Source organism: Hyposmocoma kahamanoa, unplaced genomic scaffold (assembly GCF_003589595.1).
Source record: "Hyposmocoma kahamanoa isolate Upper Pololo Valley unplaced genomic scaffold, ASM358959v1 64, whole genome shotgun sequence".
NCBI lineage: Eukaryota > Metazoa > Arthropoda > Insecta > Lepidoptera > Cosmopterigidae > Hyposmocoma > Hyposmocoma kahamanoa.
In genome coordinates, this window is record NW_020653852.1 from 22,325,747 (window position 1) to 22,345,592 (window position 19,846).

Consider the following 19,846-nt stretch of genomic DNA (forward strand, 5'->3'; position numbering starts at 1 on the left):
GGAGTGGAAGTCCCTGCCTGCAGACATGTTACCTGAACGCTATAACTTGGGCCTTTTCTAGACAAGAGCGAATAGGCATTTAGGTGTGCATGCTATGCTCCATCGTCATCATCGTATCCATCAGGTGAGATGGAGGTCAAATGTGCACTTACATATACTTTAAAAAAGAAGTAAGATCGTAAATTATAATGTAACTTGTATTAATGATGAACATACATTAAGAAATCGCAAATAAATTGAAAAAAAAACAACAAGAAAACACTGACTTCTTATTTGTAACAAATGGATGGCGTTAATATTAATTCGTTAGATAATTGTAGAGGTCACCACTATGTATTTTTTATCAAGTGACAGGACGAACGAGTTGTGCATCTGATGGTAAGCGATACGCCTGTTCATAAACGTTACAGGGCCGCTCAGAGCTAAAAATCACAAAAATCTGAGGGGCACTGCCACTGCACCCTGAGACATAAGTTATAAGTCTCATGTGTCTGTTTCATCAACACCTTACCCTTACTTGGCGGCAGAATAGGTAAGGTGACAGTATTTCCCTGGACGAATTCTTTCATAAAGAGCTCTGTTGCTACAAAAACAATATGGCAACTTCCAATGTTGCAATGTAGGCGCTCCTGTCATGACATGAATGTAGGGATAGGCAGGCGGGGAAAACCGTCAGTGGACATTCTTCATTATTTGGAATGGCCTTGAAGTGCATTATAATTAAATTATATCATTCGCGATATATTTCCCTAGGATACCTGTCACAAAGTCGAAAATGTTTTGTCCGAAATAACGTTTGTTCGAATTTTCATTAAACCGACAACCGAATTATAACGAAACAGTTGTTCTTCCAGGGTATGTTGAATGTTTATCGCAAAGACACGATTAGGTCCGGTTAGATTAAGTTAGGTTTAAAAGAAAAAACATTTTCCTCTCAAAATTACTTTCGAGGTTATAAAATTTCGACCAAACGTTATTTCTGAAAAATGTCATTCCGGGCTACTGATAGGTAACCATTTCCCCAGTTAAGTGTATGGAAGTTAAGTACACGTAATAAACTGCTTTTTGTTCCATTGAGCAACATTTTCATTTCTAAACCGCCGCAATTACAGAAGACGGTTTTTCCGTAAATGTCCCTCCGGAGCGTCCCCCGTTATATCCATTCATATGTTAAAGGGGTTATTGGGGCACGAGTTGTATTCCAGTTAAACTTACCTGCGTTTCAGCCAGTCTGGTGTACAACATGATGAGGAATGAAGTGGGCACACCTTTGTTGGATCTTAATTTGTTCAATATCGCAACTATCGTTGGCACGTTTACCTGTAAAAATTAGTTTGATAAATAAAACTTGCTTCGATCTGACCGGGCCACTTCAGCAAATAAACTTTCATAATATTCTAACAGGTGGCGCTGACGGCACAAAAGCCATTTAAACCCAATAACAACAATAAGTTTACAGTAATACAGTTTTCCCCGTCGTAAGGACAAAGTTGTCGCAGCCCACTCCTCAAATATAGGTAGATAATTAAATTTCTCATTTTTTTATTTTTGAACAAATCAATTTTGTCTTTTATGTATATTTAAAATTAATCTGATGTAAACAATAGGAATTAAATGTATATTTATAATAGAATAATGCATATAGTTTATTATTTTAAGTGATCATGACAATGCTGTGTTCGGCTGTAATTGGCTCACATACTAGATTGTATTATTTTAATAATGTATGCATTGACTTACAAATAAATGGACGACGGGTCTAATACAAAAACCACGAAAAAATGTCCCAAGTCAACCTATTCGAAATTTAAATTGTAATGTCATCGCAGTATCGCGCTGTCAGTAGAACAAATGAAGACTAAAGCGGAGTTTGGCGCTCTGTATACGATTTTAGCGCCTTACAAGTGCGGACACTTTTTAGCGCGGACCCGACGTCCATATAATTGTAAGTCAATGAATGTATGTAAATGTTAAGTGTGTTAAGCTGTTGCTGAACCAATAAATAAATAAATTTAAAAAAATAAGCACAGAGAAGTTCGTAAGATCTGCTGCCTCGGCCTGTAATTCGATTGGTAAGTATGGTAGCCCCGGTGTGGCAACAGACGCTGGTTCGAGTTCAGTCAGGTCGAAGCATTATTTTTGTGTTGTTCGATCTTTGTATCAATAATAATTACAAACTATAGTCTGTTTTTTTGAAGACGCGGTAAAAAGTCTCCCTTTTCATACCAAAGTTATTGCTTGCGTAATCTCTGCATAATAATGATTAACTGCATGCGTGAAGTCGTTATCCGAGACCTCGACTGCATGAAGTTGATAACGACTTCACGCATTAACTGCATGCAATCGATCTCGGCTGTATGAAGTCGGTTTTGACTGCATGCAGTTAATGCGTGCAGTCGTTATTCGAGACCTCGACGGCATGAAGTTGATAACGATTTCACACATTAACTGCACGCGTGAAATCGTCATCCGAGACCTCGACTGCATGAAGTTGATAACGATTTCATGCATTAACTGCATGCAGTCGATCTATTAGCAGCTTTAAGTCCTCATTGGCAAACTCACACTGGTTAAAGACTTTTGCCTTGAGTTACTGTGGTATTTTGGACAATAAGGTAAGGCGTAGCTTACCCAATACTGCTCAGCAGAGTCGGATTTTATTTACACCTATGTACCACTCTTGTTATTTAAACTAATGGAAGAAGATAACTCACCTTCGCCTTAGCCATGAGCGGCAGTGCCTTCAGACAGTTCATTTTAACTTTCGGCGATGTGTCGTTGGCGATTTTATAAAGAAGCACTGGCAACACTTGCACCGAGACCTCCTTCTTAGTGTTCACTAAGGTGCTCACTGAGTTTATTGCCTGCACTGTTATATCCTCGTACCATGGGTCTTTACGCTTTTCTGCAAACAATACAAAGCTAGAGAGCATTTTTCTACTTATTTAATTTGCAAAGATCGGAAAAGGCGCGAGTGTATTTGCCTAATCACCGGGTAGTACATATAGAGTGGATGTTACCTCTCTCTGAAATACCGTAATTATTAAAAACAAAATGCGAAAAAAACCGCTATTTCAAAAGGAGGTATTATGCGCTCTATTTGTATTGCGTCCTGTGAGTTAATGTTTTACATTAAGTTTATTCGTATAATATTAAAAACTATATACATACACAAAACAATATCTTTTGTTTCATGGTTTTTTTGCACAAAACATGCCTTTTTTAAAAGACTTTTTTTCGATTCTTTTAGATCTGAATTTAGTAGAAAGTTCAAGTGTTCAAGCGTCGTCTATGTATTTAAATATTTTTACTTATGTACACACATACAAAATGAATGTCTAATGAATTAATGAAAGTCATGGAACGAATTATATCGCTGAAATAAATTACCAAATTATATCGCTGAAGCGGCATCGCAGCAGCGCGTGCAAGCAGTGTCAGCAACGTGACCAACGTCAGCGTTTCCCCCAGTTTGCGTACTTTATAATTTTTTATGGACACTCGGTTTCTAACATCGAACCTAGGCATTAGCATTAGCATGTAATAATTATATTGTAATTTTTATCTTTTAATAAATTAGTTAAAATTAAATTTCGTTTTTTTTAAATCCTCCGGCGGCAGCCTACGTAATTAACAAAAGTTGATGTTTAAGATGTTAGTAATATAATCCTGCGAGGTTGTTAGCATTTAACCGACTTCAAAAACGGAGGAAGTTCTCAATTCAACTGTATTTTTTTTGTTACGCTATAACTCGGGCATTTGTGAACTGATATTGATGATTCTTTTTTTGTTAGAAAGAGGGTACTTCGATATTCGTCCCACTTAAATTTGAAGAAAATATTCCACCTCTAAGGGTGGCAAACTAGGGGATGAATCCGGTTTTGCGCGCTTTCCGGCAACTGATTTCAATAAAACTTGTCAAATAGATGTGATTCCACGAACTTTTGAAGTCGGTTTTTTTAGTAATCTGTACCGAGTTTATTTACAAATAACCCTGTGTAACATTTCACCGTCCATAACTCAATTTTCTGGTAGACTAAAGAAAAGACCAACTTGAACTCACCCAAAATAACACCAAACAAAAACGGAAGCCACTCAATCACCAAACTATCCTGTACATTTTCCAAATCACGAAGCCAACTCTTCAATTTATCTGGGTAATCCCTTATTCTCTCCCAAATTTGATTTAACTTGAAAACTGTCGACAGATGTCCATCCGTATAGAGCAAACTTTGAAACGTTTTGTTCGCCATTAAATTAGGCATGTGGAGGCGATCTTCTCGAAAATCATTTTCGTGTATATCGAGAATTTTCGATGCTATTTTTAACGCCGACGATGTCAAATAGGACGGCAGATGCAGCCATTGCAGAGAGAGGGCAGCGAACGTGTTAAGTGATATCGTAGAGTATTCGTATTTGGTTATTACGTTGAGACCTAGAAATTTTAAGAAAAGTTTTTACTTTTAATAATACTAACTGATTGGACGAACATGTCGTGCGCCTGATGGTAAGCTACACGCCTGTCTAAAACAGTTGCTGTGCCACTCAGAGCTTTAAATCGCAAAGATCTGAAGGGCACTGCCACTGCGTCACCCTGAGACATAAGTTGTCAAGTCCCGTGTAACGTGTAAACTTCAAAACCGAAACGCAGTAATGTTCACATTGCTACTTGGCGGCGGAAATATGATTATGCTTACACAGGTTGAAGAGCTCAAGTAGGTAGAGCGCAGAACTGTGGACGAGGTTTTCAGCCAACAGCATGACGGTGAGTCCGGCCACTGACTTCAGCTCAGGCGCGTCCAAAGCGAAGCAACGCTCAATAAGGCTGTAGCAAGCGCGTGGGTCTCTCCTGAAGACATTTATATACAGAACACAGATACACAAACAACACACTTGTGGCGGGTGATTAATTTGGGAACCAAAGTTTTCTATTTGTTTCCGATCTGAGCTTTCTGGGTAATGCACCAAAGACAATTTTGTTGCTTAAAGGACATCTAAAAATAGTTGCCTACGCCATTGTGCATCAGTTCAATTCCCTCTATATTCACTTATTACAATTTGTGTATTGTTAACAATGGCCGGAAAAAGGCGTTCCACGTAGATACATGTGTAGACAAACTACTGACATAGGAAGTCGTAGTTGGATTGGATAACTGACAGCCTTGTTGCCGTTCCGTCAATATGCGGGGCGCGGTGTGGTATCTAAAGATAGGGAGGGGCGGAGAGTGACTATTATCGTTACTTTTTATTCTCTGCTTTGGTAAAAGATCGGCTATCTACTGATTTTTTTTTACATGACACCATTAGGATTACTTTAAAATCCAACTTCGACTTCCTAGGTCAGTAGTTTTGTCTTACGATGCAGTAAAACCATTTCCGGAATTGGAAAAAGTTAATAATATTAAGTTAATAATATTTATTAAAGTTAATAATGAATTATTTTGGTGGTTTTAACAACTCTATGTCGCTCCTTGTAGCTATATCTATATATATAACATTAATTTTCGGTATTTTTCTAAATGCTCACAATACACAACTAAAACGCGTTCGAAACTGACTTCATGCAGTCGTGTTCTCGGCTGCATGCAGCATTACGACTTCACGCAATAACTGCAAATATTGACTGCATGTTAGCAACTTAAGAATTCGACAAGTCGTACACTCAATACATCTGAGATTAATGTATGAATGGACCAGTGCATGCAACAAACACGCAAAAGACTTAATTTGAGATAATAATAATTACTATTTTACAAACTAGAAAATAATAAATAAATTGAATGTATGATTACCCATTCTTTACCAGCTCTGTGGATATCCTCGCCAGCATGGGCAGTAAGGCCATGACGAGGTCCTTTTTCTGCTGGTACACGGCCGCGTCGCCCACTGCGCAGTAGCAGGCCAGTGCGCGCTCACATTGAGACGGGTTGCAGATCTATAATGGTTTATATACCATTGGGCAGAGGTTTTCTATATTGACCCAATGCAGTTTTCTTTATTACATTTGGCTAAATTGCAGGCATAATTAGTTAAAGAAAAGAATATAACAAGCTACATCTGTGGCCGAATGGTTACCATGCTGGTCTGTCACACAGAGGTCCCGGGTTCAATTCCCAGGCCGGTAGAAATATTTGTATGGCCCACATTTATTTATCTCGTGAGTTTGAGTATGGCACTCGCGATACAGGGTTTTCCTAGTCCGGGGCTACGGGTGTGTGCAAAGAAATAATTAAATTATGAATGTATTGTTATAATTATTAATCTCTAAAAAGAAATCTTTTTTTTCTTAATAACATCAAGTGACGGGACAATCTATGAATTAATCTTATTTGCAATTAACAGCGACATCTCTAGCCAGAGCTGGTAGCTGTAAAGGTTTCTAACTGGGTGACGAAATACTTTGATAGAATTCTACGGATGGCGCTACGCCTAAAAAGTCGTTGAAAGCCAAATACAAAGATTCAACAACAACCACATAGAAAAATTCGTGAGGTCCGCTGGTTCGTTCCGTGGCATAGACGTCGGTTCCAATCGAAGAATCCAGATCGAAGGAATTTTTCCTAAGTGTTCCATCTTTGTATTAATAATTATAACAAACTAGTGAAGTAATTTCACAAAAAATAATTGAATATCAATTCAATAAATATTTAATTAAGAATGTATTGTTCTGCTGGAATTTAGAAATTCAGCTGTAGTTAATTAAGCCATACCTGATGGCATGTGAGACAAGCCAGCAATAAATCAGTCTGTGCTGTGCTGTGTGGCAAACTGAGCAGCAACTGCCATGGGCGCGCGCCCGCCTCATGTTGAGTACCTTCACAAGCCAGCCAGAGGAAGACGGGTCGTAGTAATTCCAGGCTATTTGATGATATCCTGGTAATGAATATGGCGATTGACAGAATAAAAAAACTATATAATTGACGCTTTTGTCTGCACATTCCACTGCAGGGAATGGGTCTCCCTTAAGCATAGTCCACTGTGCTGGTCCAATGAAGTTTGGGGGAATATGAACAGTTTCCAGGGTTGGAAAACTTCTTCAATATGCAAGTTTTATTGTTATGTTCCTTAGCCATTCATGAGACGTATTACAAGTAAACATTCATAAATGTTATGCCAAAGTTAGAAGTTAAAGTCATAAAGTACATGCCGCCTCAGGGATTTGAACCGTTGCCAACTGTCTGCCTCTAGAATACTACCACTATTTAGATTCTTTAGGTCATGGTCCATACAATAAACACCTTTTCAATTTAGGTATCACAGACAGCCCTCTATGCAGAGCGTGCATGGAGGGAGAGGTGACATGCGCACATCCTACTTCAGTGCTCCGGCGTGGCCAACTACAGGGCAAAGTACCTTGGAGTGCCAAGGTCGCTCCCCGAAGTCTTCAGCAAACCAAGGACGCTGCTGAGATTCCCTGCACCCACCACGCGCAAAATAGGCGCCTTGTCGTCGAGTTGCAGATACCAGCCCGTTGCATCAAGTACCAAGTTAGGTTCTTTATTTGATAACAGGAGTTCGAAGCACATAACTAAAGAAGTTCATAATTGTGGATATTCGCAGAGTGTTATCAGTGCTTCATCTAGTTCTATTTCCACTGTAACATGGTGACCGTCAGGATGGCTGATCGCCTGTGGCGTCTGACACTAAGTGGACATTCACGATTTGCTACCTATTTTTTTAATTTCTCAGAATATATCAAACCTAGCAATTATTTAGAAAAGGTAGCAAATAGGTGGCAATTCTTGAATATACACTCAGTGCCAGACGCCACAGGCGATCTGCCTACCTAATGGCCACTGTGACATGGACTAAAAAGTTTGGATTAAACTCTTCGTTATGTATTTCTATTCTAACTTATATTCATATTCCTCAGTCAGTAACATTCTACAACAACTTCATACATACTTACGTGTAATCTGGATGTGTACACAGAGCATGCATCTGAGCGAGTACTTCATCTTCAGAGCCTTTATTCTGCTCCAATACGGTAACAAGAGGGTGTTGTGGGGAGCGTAACCCAAATTGACATGTGTACAACTGCCCGGGGATCAGGCGGGACCGCAGATCTAGTGTGAGAAGGCCTGCCATTGTTGATATTATGGCTGAATAGTTACTGAAAATTATGGTTTATTTATTTCACTATATTTTTTTTTCACATAAATATTAAATGTATAACAGATTTGACCTTATTATTCAACACAGTGATATTCAGTAGCAGTAGAGCTCCTTGTGAGAGTTTGTCCAGGGAAGTACTGCCACCTTATCTATTTCTGCCGCCAGCAGTAATGTCAGCATTACTGTGTTCGCTTTTGAAGAGTAAGGGTGCTGGTGAAATTACAGGCACATGGGACTAGTCAACTTAAGTCTCAGGGTGACAGGCGCAGTGGCAGTAACCCTAAGATCTTTGCGAATTAAAGCTCTGAGACGCACTTCAACTGTTATGAACCAGTGTAGCTTATCATGAGGCAAACGACGTGCCCGACCCACCACTTCATATTATAAAAAAATTGTGATTTGTAAATAGTAACTTTAAAATTTCAGTCTGGTTCATAACATCTAATACCCTGAATGTTGTCCAACTACATATTGAATAAGAGATCTCATATATAGGCTAGTAAAGGTATTAGACATCAGAAGGGTGTGCTGTAAGAGAGAAGCTAGAGACTGCTGCAAGTTGATTTAACCATTTCCAGCTGTCCTATCCTGCTCACTCTGTAAATGTCATCCCACTCTTGCACTACCGTATAGTATAAATATAGAATCCGAGACATACAAATATTCACTTGATCCCGTAATGCAATTTGAGTAACACACCTAACTATGAAACTCTATCTATGAAACTCTATCTTTCTGACTATTCTTAGCCATTTTATTTCTACTTTACAATAGCAAATCCACGAGTTAACATAATGTTTACATGAAAAAATAATGTAACTATGTTAAAACCGGAGCTCAAACTTCAACTTCAACTTCAACTTTTGTGTCTATGGCTCCGTCGTTTTGCGCGACGATTTTGCCAATGTCAGGGTTGAGAGACATGTGTAGCGGTAGTGAGATAGATTGCCGGTTATTAAAATACTTCGGCGGTTTTTATTCACAATGACGGTTATATATATATTTTAATGACATTACAAAAATATAATTTGAGAGCTCATGTTATTTTCTTTCTTTTAGAAACATTGTAGGAAGTTTTATTTAGCGGGAAATAAAAAATAAAATCGTTTAGTAAAACAAAGTTAGGTGTCGTTTTCGTTCAGTAACAAACTTTTGACCGATGTCAGCGTGGAAAGTTATAATTTATTGGAATATAGTTGATCACTACTCGAACCTGACAAGGTTGAGTTAATCTTTGGGAACGAATTGCTAAAGTTTTCTGGAGACTTAACAATTTTTGTAAACAATACACCAACTAAATTATTATCACTAATATCAGTTTTCTTACCACAGTACGAATTCTTTTTATTTTCCTGATATTTCGGAACGGTTGCACGCTGGTCGTGGTAAGAATCCTGATATTAGTGATAATCATTTAGTGAATAACCACGAAAGTCTTGAAATCTATAAGACACCAACTCACTGAGCACTAGGTAGCAAAGTTATTACAGTAGACATAGTGTGTCCAATCTCCAAAACTCCAAGCTCCACCAGAGCCAATAGCCCTTGGCACGCCGTTAGGCTCACCATACGATCCTTCGACGAACATTTTTCGCGCAAAAACTTTAGCTCCTCATTCTCCACCACAAACCGCTGTCGTTCCGTCGGCTTGAACTTTGATTTTATAGCAGATATCAACTTATCTATCGCGTTCACCACTAGCACACTGTTATTAGTATCCAACTTGTACTCTATTTCATCCATTTTCACTTTGTCAAATTGATTAAAAATAGTCAACGATACCGCAAAAAAACTTTGTTTTTAGAAACAGCTGTTTATGTAAAGGTTATGTTTATTTTTTTAAATTCAAAATACAGGTGTTGCCATAAAGAGAATTAAACTTTCTGACGTACTTTACAAATGTCAAAAAACAGTTAAAAGCTACTAAAATCATTCAATTTCATTTCATTCCTTCAATCAATTTCATTCATCGCTCAGTGTGGATTTTGCACTATTTGTGTAATTATCATAAATTTTAACAAAAATGTCGGCTCCACCACGAGAAACGATTCAAAAACAAATTCAGCAAGATTGGGCAAACCGAGAATATATCGAAGTAATCACGGGAAGTATAAAAAAGATCACTGATTTCCTTAACTCTTTCGGTGAGTAATACTTTTACTTTGACATTGAAAAACAAGAAATAATGTGTTTCTTGTTTGGTTTCGTGTATTTATAATTACTATACATGTCCAGTACAAACTATACATTTTTAATAAATAGTAATTTAGAGCCAATTTACAGTTAAATGTCGGAGCATACCACTCCACACAGAGTACATAATATCCATCATATCAACGAAGTTACTGGCTTAAAACTTTATTGGTAACTAGTATTAACAGTTTATTTACATAAAACTATGTGCACATATACAGAGAATTTTGTTTTTATTCAGCAATTTATGCAGCAATCACAGAGCTATCATCTAGGTATTCATTTGAAAGAAAATATAAATCATACAACTACAACTTGTGAACATCAACTATTGTTAATTAAGAGATTGCTCAAACTAACTTAGTTTGACATTTCTCTCCGTGTAGTTCATATATCCGTCCTGTTTTATTGAATAAATAAAATAAAAATCATGTCAATCGGTCGCTCCATTTCTAAATGAAAGTAGATACAAACAAACAAATAAAAAAAGAAACAGACACAGTCTCGCATTGTAATAGTTATTAGTATTCCTAGATAGGTAATTTTCGTAGATGATAGACTGCAGGCAATCATGTTTTAACAAATTTTTGTTAAATATCCCGATTTGTGCATTCCTGTATCAATCGACTGGTTCATAGAATACTTGTTCTTACTTGTTGAGTATGGTTGAGTGTCGAATGAGATAAATGAGTTTATGCATGTTTGTCTTATTCCTGTCAGTGCGTGCTGCTTATGCAGTCCTATATAAACAACGTAATATTAATTTTATTTTCATTTGCCGTTTCGCACGTAATAGATAAGCAGTACTTAAGTTCAACACTTATTTACACATTTCTCAAAACAAAACAATGTCGGAAGTAGAAAAGAAGAGACTGCAATACTGTGCAGAATAAATATTTAAATATACATAATTAAATTCGGATTCATTAAAAGTCCCACAATCCCATCGTCGCTTTTATGCCTTCTATGTCTAAAAACATTTTCGAATATTGTCTAAAAACATTTGTGCAATCATCTGAGGACTAGTCAATTCTCCATTCAGTTCGATGAATCCACTTTACCAACTAATGAAGCATTGTTGCTGTCTTACGTGAGGTTTATTAAAGATGAGAAAATATGTAAAGAACTATTGTTTTTGCTAGAAATTTAGTGACCGATACAAAAAGCGAAACCATATTCAAAACATTGGTGTCATAACACAGGAGTTTTGTGATGAGAAAGAGGTTCCCTTGAAAAATATTATATCAGTTGCTACGTTGGCGCTCTGGCTACGCCAGGGTGCCATAAAGGCTTCATAGCGTACTTAAAAAATAAAATTCCAAATGTCCTTGCTGTACATTGCGTCATTCATAGACAACATTTGGTTGCTAGAAATTTAAGTAAACAACTATTTCAATCACTGCAATATGTCATCAAAGCAGTCAATAAAATCCATAGATTTAGTATATTCATAGATTGGCCCTGGAGTATTGGAGACGAGACCAAAACAAAAATACATCTGTGTGCATATAATGTGCATGTGTGCTAGATAAATAGTGTTGCGCCATCCACTGATTTAACTTTAATATCGATTAACATATTACACCGGATTCCAACAGCAATATAGGTTTAGTCGCACAATAGTAAGAGATTTAAAGACAATCTCTGTATTTTTTTCAAAACTTTAAGCTCAGTAGTTTCGTAGATAAAGGGGAGAATGATCAATTTTTGTCTATTTTCTTAAACAACTTAAAAATATTTATACTTCAAAATTACAAAAAATATATACTTCACAACTTTCCCTCAATAGTGACGTCAAATTCAGAATTAATTTATTTACGTTACAAGTTTTGGTCACACAAATGCATATATGCACCAAATTTCAAAATAATCAGTCGTTTTCGACTGTCATCATCATGTCAACCGTGACCATGGGACCTGTAAAGGGCCCGAAACGTCGGTTTGTTTGAAAAAACAAATATACGCGATTTAAATCCGGAAAAATAGTTTCATTTCCTATGTTAACTTACATTTATGTACTTTTTGTTTTTCTTCCAAACAGACATAAGACTGCAGTACTAATTAATATGTTTTAGTTTATTCTAATTTCTATTAATAATTAATAATAAATGAAACTTAATAAAAATTCATTCAATAAAATAATTTGTAAAACTTAATGTAGCGTAAATTGGAATGTTTTCTTTGTAAAATTAAAAATAAGGTATTTAATTAATAACTATTGTAACTATAGTGGAAAAAATAGGGTGGTTTGCATTAATATTAGACATAACTGGTTGAAGACTGTACCACCTCAGTCAACCGTGACCATGGGACCTGTAAAGGGCCCGAAACGTCAGTTTGTTTGAAAAAACAAATATACGCGATTTAAATCCGGAAAAATAGTTTCATTTCCTATATTAACTTACATTTACTTTTTGTTTTTCTTTTCAGACATGTCTTGCCGATCCCGTCTCGCCACACTAAATGAAAAGTTGACATATTTAGAGAGGAAAATTGACTATTTGGAAGCTTGTGTGAGTATATATTATATACCATGCTGTCCACCAAACTGGCTGTGTGGGATTTCATATTGTCGCTTAGCAAATAACACACACTGCTCAAGTTGACAATTTTAACAACATAACAAAGTTGTTAAAAACAAAAAAAAGATCTGCAACAAGCTCCGACGAAAATCGTGAAGTCCGTTACTTCGTTCCGTGGCTTAGTTGGCTTAACGTCTGGCACAGTTTGCTGGAAAATGTTGGTTCGAATCCAGCTGTATTGAACAAATTTTTTTGAAGTATTCAATCTTTGTATTTATAATTATAACAAACTAGTGAAGTAACAAAATAAATTGAATATGGTGGTCATGGTGGCCACTATAAAACATGGTGGTCAAGCATAATTATGTTCAATAACTTAAAAATTTGAAAATTGTGGTTTTTTTACTTTAATATTTATTAGACATAAATAGATATATAAACACTTTGTTGCTCACACACAAGAACAAGAACACTACATAAACAACTTAAAACTAATGTGGGCAAAAGCGGTCTTATCGCTAAGACCGATCTCTTCCAGACAATTATAGCCTTAATTGCCAATTAACAACTGCCTCCGTGGCCGAACGGTTACCATGCCGGACTGCCACGCAGAGGTCCCAGATTCGATTCCCGGGCCGGGAGAAATATTTGTATGGCCTACACTTATTTCTCTCGTGAGTTTGGGTGTAATTTGTGGTTGTCTATGTGTGTGTCCATGGCACCCGCGACACAGGGTTACCCTAATGCGGGGCTATGTCGAGTGTGTGCGTTATTATTATTAAAAAAAAATAAAAAATTGTTGATCATTTTACCAAATTCATTTCATTGGTTGATTTGTTGAAAAATATAAAAAGAACCATTCTCAAATTTTTGGAAAAAATGACAGTTTCAATTTTTAGTTAAAAATTAATACTTAAGATAAATAGTTGCAAGATTAATAATTCAATAAATGCATGTACAAAATTTGTCTGTTACTAAATTACCTCCACATCATCAGCTTGTCTTTCGACAGGCCTCCTGAGACTGCCACCTGCCACCTATTGTAGATCATTTTCCCATCTGTTTCTCTGCCTTCGCTGTCTGCATTTGCCTTCTCTTGGGTACCATTCTATTATGTCTCTGATCTATTAACAAGTGTTAAAAAAATCTTGTATACAGATATGTAGTTTTTCAACTTTCCTTTAAAACTACTCACAACGACTTTAGTAGTATTGTTTGCTAAGTTACAATACCTTCTTAAACATAGTGGTTTCACTACAATGTTTTCCTTTACTGTTAGGGAATAGAATCTACGACCTCATTTCCGTAGTGCTAACTGCTTCCGTGGCCGAACGGTTCTAGCATGGTAACCGAATCGAACGCAGAGGTCCCGGGTTCGATTCCCACACCGAGATAAATATTTGTACGGCCTACATTTATTTATTTTGTGAGTTTCAATGTAATTTGTGGTTGCCTATGTGTGTGTCCAAGGCACTTGCGACACAGAGATTCCCTAGTGCGGGACTGAGTGTGTGCATTATTTATTATTAGCTGTGGGGTCACCGAGGTTATAAAATAATATACTTAACACATATTTTCTAGTAATAATGATAATTTTCCTTATCATTACAGGTAACCAAAGGAGAAACTTTAACATAGGCAGTGTAATAAGTAAAACTGACAATCATTTTCTAAATAAATATTAGGATACGTTAGTGTAATCATGTGCCGTGTATGATGTGCTTATACATGCACCAATGTTTATGTATTCAAGGTATGATATGGTGTAATGGGCTGTTGTTTGCAACTCGACGACCGGGCGCCTATTTTGCGTGTGGTGGGTGCAGGATCTTACTTATGCCACCCAGGAAAGAGCTTGTTCTTCCAAGAATCTCAGCGCCTTCTTGGGTTTGCTGAAGATTTCGGGGAGCAACCACGGCACTCCTAGGTACTTTACCCTGTAGTTGACCACGCCGGAACATTGTAGCAGGATGTGCGCGGCCGTTTCCTCCTCCTTAATGCACGGTCTGCATAGAGGGCTGTCCGATTATATGAACCATGACCCGTTAGAGCTGCTATTTGAATGCGCACCTCTTTCCTTTTGAGTTTAAAAAATAATAAATTTAAGAGATAGACTGGCATTAAGCATGGGGAATGCTTGCTTAGCCTGTCTGTAAACCGTAAGGGTAGTCGGTGTTATTATGAAAAGTTTTTGTACTTTTGTCTACAGTTGTTATTGACCATTGGACGGGGAGGGTTCTGGTCCTACAGCGTCCATCTCCGACCCCTATCTGACCAGTTCATCAGCTGTGTTTTTGCCACGTAAGCCACTGTGTCTTTTGACCCATTGTAGGATTACATGGTTGTGTACATACACAACCATGGATGGCATTCATGGATGAGCCATGAGTTTATATCATAGCCACCCAGTGCGTGAAGTACTGACTTGCTGTCGGAGAATATTCAAATGGAGTAGTTCTTTTTCGTTCTGAAGTAGTACTCTTCTAGCTATGATTGCATCTGTTGCCAACTCGGTACCCACACATTCAACCTGGAATACTGTGTCATGGTTGCTAAGTGGTGTTGAAATCCTTATATTGAAGTCTTCAGAAAATACCCCAGTACCTGTTCCAGAATTTGTTTTGGACCCGTCAGTGAAGATGCGAACGTCTTTGGGGTCTTCCTTCATTGGGATCTTCGAATAATTGTTCTCTCTAATCTTGTACTTTTTGTCGAAAATGTATTGTTTTGGAATCCTATCTACAGCCGCCTCCAGCAGCGGTTCTTCTTTAATTTATTTTATTTTATTTATTTATTTATTTATTTCAGGCAACTAGGACCCATAGATACATACCTTACAGACTAACATACATATAATATAACAATAATATAATAAAACAATAACAGAAATATTAAATAAATACCTTACGGACTAATCATAAATACAATATAACATGATAATATCACTATTTATTTACACGTATGTACTTCGACGTGTGACGCAACGTGAGTGTCCGGTAGCCGTCCTCGGAAACGCCGGTATATGACACCCTTCGGCCAAAAGTCTTCTCTCATGAAGGTCGACAGGTGTTGAGTTGGTACTCGCACCACAAATGAATTAAAATTCACGTTGTGGCGCGACTCCAACCGCTCGACCCTCAGGTTTGCATTGGCCTTCACTCGCATGTACTCCACAATATCCGCAGACTTGGTGGAGTAATGAAGACGCGACACGTATAACAACGTCGTCGGTACCGCTGGACGCAATAAATGATTCGGGCCAGTCAGGGCGGTGCCACAATCTTGTAAAGTGTTTCTGTATATGTGGTCCTCCTGTGCGTCCATAGGCCAGTTCTATTTAGACGTATTCAATGTATTCAAGGTCGGATATTAAATGCTTTATCTCTTATAATCTCATAATAGTACAAGTAATAAAAAAGGCCTAGGCAAAAGCACCAGGACCAAACAGGCGTGTATTAAAAGACTGATGCACGTTAAAGAAAGAGATCTATCGAATGTAGTGTGTTGCGGTCCAGCCTAACTCATTGAGAGACGGGCATGATGGTATTTAGGTAAATTAAAATTAAATAGGACCTGCCTTGGTATCTGTTTTGTTTTGATCACCTACCAAATAACTATATCATTTACCTGATCTCAAACTAAGGAATTCCCTATCCTTTGAGTATAAAAGTTAATTTCCCGAATTGGTTCTACCGCGAATCTAACCCGAAATATCATCTATATATGTATGTCTCAGTGGTAATCGCTGTACAACCGAGGTCGTCGTCTATACTATAGAGAAGTTCAAAATCGAAATTTAAATGATTTCGTGGCATTTTTTCTTGGCTTTTCCCGGTTAGATTGTTATATTTTGCTGTAGTGCTTAATTGCTGCTTATAATGTCTTAAGTTGGCATTACTCATGTCTGTTCATATTCGCTATTGCGCTGTACTTGGAAAAAAATTTGACATACGAGTCGTATAGCAAACATGCAAATACAGACAAATATGATCGTCTACGCATAAAATAATGAAGATGACCAAATTGTGGAGTTGTCGACGTTATACATGAGAATTAGTCTATGTGAACCCTTTGTTGTGCATCGAAAAACCAACGAGCGCGCGGTACCGTGTGTTTGGTGGTGGTTGTATTTGTCAAATAGGCGAACATAGCAAATACTTTCCCACACATCTATCTACACATGGTAATTGTTTGCCAAATATATCAAATACCCAAATACAAATAATGGCCTCTTGAGAAGTGCCACTATATCACATTACTTGTAAAATGAATTTAATATTTCGTTATTTGCCTGGTCTGGTTTTCTGGTGTTCAGCGCTCGACACACATTTATACAGCCCGCTGTAAGATGTTTAATAAAGTATTTAAACTATCAGATGGAAATACCTAAAAACTCCAGTTTTCAACGTAAGCACTAATTTACAATGATATTTATATAAGTTTTAAGATTTTATATTATAATTATTTAGTAATAATAAATGAATGCAAGTATTATTATAAAATATTGATATCTTTTATTTGTTTAACACTTACCTGTATGCGCCATCATTTCAGAGCCCAAAACTTGATAATTTTTACGTGGCATTTCATTAGAACGCGGCTCTGCTTGTTTAATAAAAACTTAAAATTTAAAAACTCCTGTACAAAACAGTGTACTCCCAAAAAGTCAACAGATTGACTGCATGTTTGCAGTTTGCGTGAAGTCGTAAAGTTCACGGAGCCGAGACATCGACTGCATGAAGTTGATAACGACTTCACGCATTAATTGCATGCAGGCGATCTCGGCAGCATGAAGTCGGTTTCGACTGCGTGCAGTTTATGCGTGAAGTCGTCATCCGAGATCTCGACTGCATGAAGTTTATGAATGATGCATGCTAAGCCAACAACTCATCGAGACCTATTAGTTCTGCGGTAGTAGTTGGGTGATTACAGTATAAAATTAAGGCTAACAAATTTCGTCAGTCGGAGAGGTGGTAGTAAAATTGAGGTCCCTATACTAACAGGAAACAGGTGATGATCTTTAAACAGCTAAGCAGAAGATATTCATATAGATAGACAGCTAAGAACCATTCTGATAAAGTTAGCTTTCAAATAAAAATCTGTTTTGAAATGACCGTTTCCTCATGGTCGTCAGTCCTTCTGCTTGGAACCTATTACGCCGCAGACAAAAGCTTCGAATTATAACTCCCCTCTTTTTGCTTCGGGGGTTAAAAAGTAATCTACGTCGAACTAGACAATAAAATAAATAATTCCGTTTCCAGATTACATTACATGATATTATAAAAGTTTCCTTAAAAACAACAGTAGTAGTCAAAACACTTTGTAAGTGGCTAAAACTCTTACCGCGAAAAGCCAAGAGAAATAAGAAAAAAAAGAACACAAAATCCAAGTTAATGGCGCCTTTAATCTGTTCAACATTATCATCATCTTTCGTTGGACCTACTAATGAAAACAGGGTTATTTATCATTTACATAAATACCAAAGTAGGTTAATGCAGATCTAAAGTTTTAGTAGCAATAGAACTCCATGTGGAAGAGTTCGTCCAGAGTAGTACTGCCACCTTATCTATTTCTGCCGCCAAGCAGTACTGTGAGCATTACTGCGTTCCGGTTTTAAAGGGTAAGGGCTTAGAATAATAACGCATAGAAACCTAGCCCGCACACGCTAAGTGAGGCAAGTTAGAGGCTTCCAAACGCGCTCCCAGGAGCGCGCGGGCTGTCAGTGCTCAAGGTCATATTGCACCGCGAACAGCTCCAAATTTTTTTGCTAAAAATGACGAAATGTGCGGTAAAAGGGTGTAAAAATACAACAGACAAACATAAAATAGACACTAACATCGCATTCCACAAGTAAGTAATGCGTTTCAACTCATATTTTTATGTAAATATTCACTAAAACAGAAAAATAATTTCGCGGCAACAAGATACGAAAGTGTTGCAAAGTAACGAATTTTTTTTCTCCCCATTTTGCTATTCTGTTTCAAAATAATTATATTACGTAAATTTTAGTGGTGCCTGTAATTTCGATTTATTTGCGCATCTTGAACTAATATTTACTCGAATAAACATTAAATGTTTTCGTTAACTCCTGTAAGTGATTGGGACACTTAATTATTTTACAATACTTTTAACGGCTCTGCGTTCATGCTTTATTGAATAATTATTTATTTTAATTTTATTTGAATTGGAGCACATATTGCAACAAATTTACAATATATATTTGTTTCTACTATAGTGTTGGCACCACCAGTACAACTTTGATAGCTTATTATAATGTCTTTCTTTTCGTAACTCAAGCGAAATATTTCATATTGAAATATTTTATTTTCTTAAAAGTTTCAACTTAAAAGAAATTTTTTAATCTATTTTAACAGTTATTTTCTTTAATGTTTGCTTATGGCATTTTCGGTTTTAGGTTTCGAATATGGCACTTATTTCTAAATCCAAGATGGCGGGCGCGATTTTTCGAATAATGGCAAGTTGGGTATCGTTTTCGAGATGTTTGGGAATGTTCAATACAAATATGGCACTCATTTCTAAATCCAAGATGGCAAACACGACAGTTCAAACAAAAGCAATATTCGTAATGAGCACCCCCAAATACCTCGAAAACGATATCCAACTTGCCATTATTTGAAAAATCGTGCCCGCCATCTTGGATTTACAAATAGTGCCATATTCACATTGAGCATCCCCAAATACCTCGAAAATGATACCCATATAGCATTTTTTGAAAAAATCGTGCCCGCCATCTTGGATTTAGAAATGAGTGCCATATTCGTAATGAGCACCCCCAAGTACCTCGAAAATGATACCCATATTATATTATTAACTGCTTCCGTGGCCGAACGGTTACCATGCCGGACTGCCACGCAGAGGTCCTAGGTTCGATTCCCGGGCCGGGAGAAATATTTGTATGGCCTACATTTATTTCTCTCGTGAGTTTGGGTGTAATTTGTGTTTGTGTCTATGTATGTGTCCATGGCACCCGCGACACAGGGTTTCCCTAGTGCGGG

At 37.2% G+C, this 19,846-nt stretch overlaps 2 protein-coding genes across 4 annotated transcripts in view; one reads left to right on the forward strand and one right to left on the reverse strand.

Annotated features, from left to right (window-relative positions):
* Positions 1–9,858, reverse strand: part of LOC113230775 (focadhesin) — a 26,983-nt gene extending 17,125 nt beyond the window's left edge. For all 3 annotated transcript variants that reach the window (XR_003310521.1, XM_026464862.1, XM_026464861.1), the window contains exons 1-8: positions 9,578–9,858; positions 7,910–8,113; positions 6,711–6,873; positions 5,793–5,935; positions 4,698–4,849; positions 4,064–4,435; positions 2,715–2,905; positions 1,216–1,320 (exon numbers count right to left, since the gene is read on the reverse strand). Coding sequence is in view for 2 of the 3 variants with exons in the window: in XM_026464862.1 (XP_026320647.1) it covers positions 1,216–1,320; positions 2,715–2,905; positions 4,064–4,435; positions 4,698–4,849; positions 5,793–5,935; positions 6,711–6,873; positions 7,910–8,113; positions 9,578–9,858 (1,611 nt within the window). In the remaining variant the exon portion in view is untranslated. The remainder of the gene's footprint in view (positions 1–1,215; positions 1,321–2,714; positions 2,906–4,063; positions 4,436–4,697; positions 4,850–5,792; positions 5,936–6,710; positions 6,874–7,909; positions 8,114–9,577) is intronic.
* A 280-nt stretch (positions 9,859–10,138) lies between these two features.
* LOC113230713 (probable protein BRICK1-B) lies at positions 10,139–15,596 on the forward strand. Its single transcript, XM_026464762.1, has 3 exons — positions 10,139–10,259; positions 12,739–12,821; positions 14,442–15,596. The coding sequence occupies exons 1-3, from the start codon at positions 10,139–10,141 to the stop codon at positions 14,466–14,468; spliced, it is 231 nt and encodes a 76-aa protein (XP_026320547.1). The 3' UTR covers positions 14,469–15,596.
* Positions 15,597–19,846: the final 4,250 nt, after the last annotated feature.

Bases quoted from the DNA above. Each gene is read 5' to 3' on its own strand.
- LOC113230713 (XM_026464762.1), top strand. From the start codon at position 10,139: ATGTCGGCTCCACCACGAGAAACGATTCAAAAACAAATTCAGCAAGAT. The intron at 10,260-12,738 runs GTGAGTAATACT...TTTTCTTTTCAG, and splicing joins TGATTTCCTTAACTCTTTCG to ACATGTCTTGCCGATCCCGT. The intron at 12,822-14,441 runs GTGAGTATATAT...TTATCATTACAG, and splicing joins TTGACTATTTGGAAGCTTGT to GTAACCAAAGGAGAAACTTT.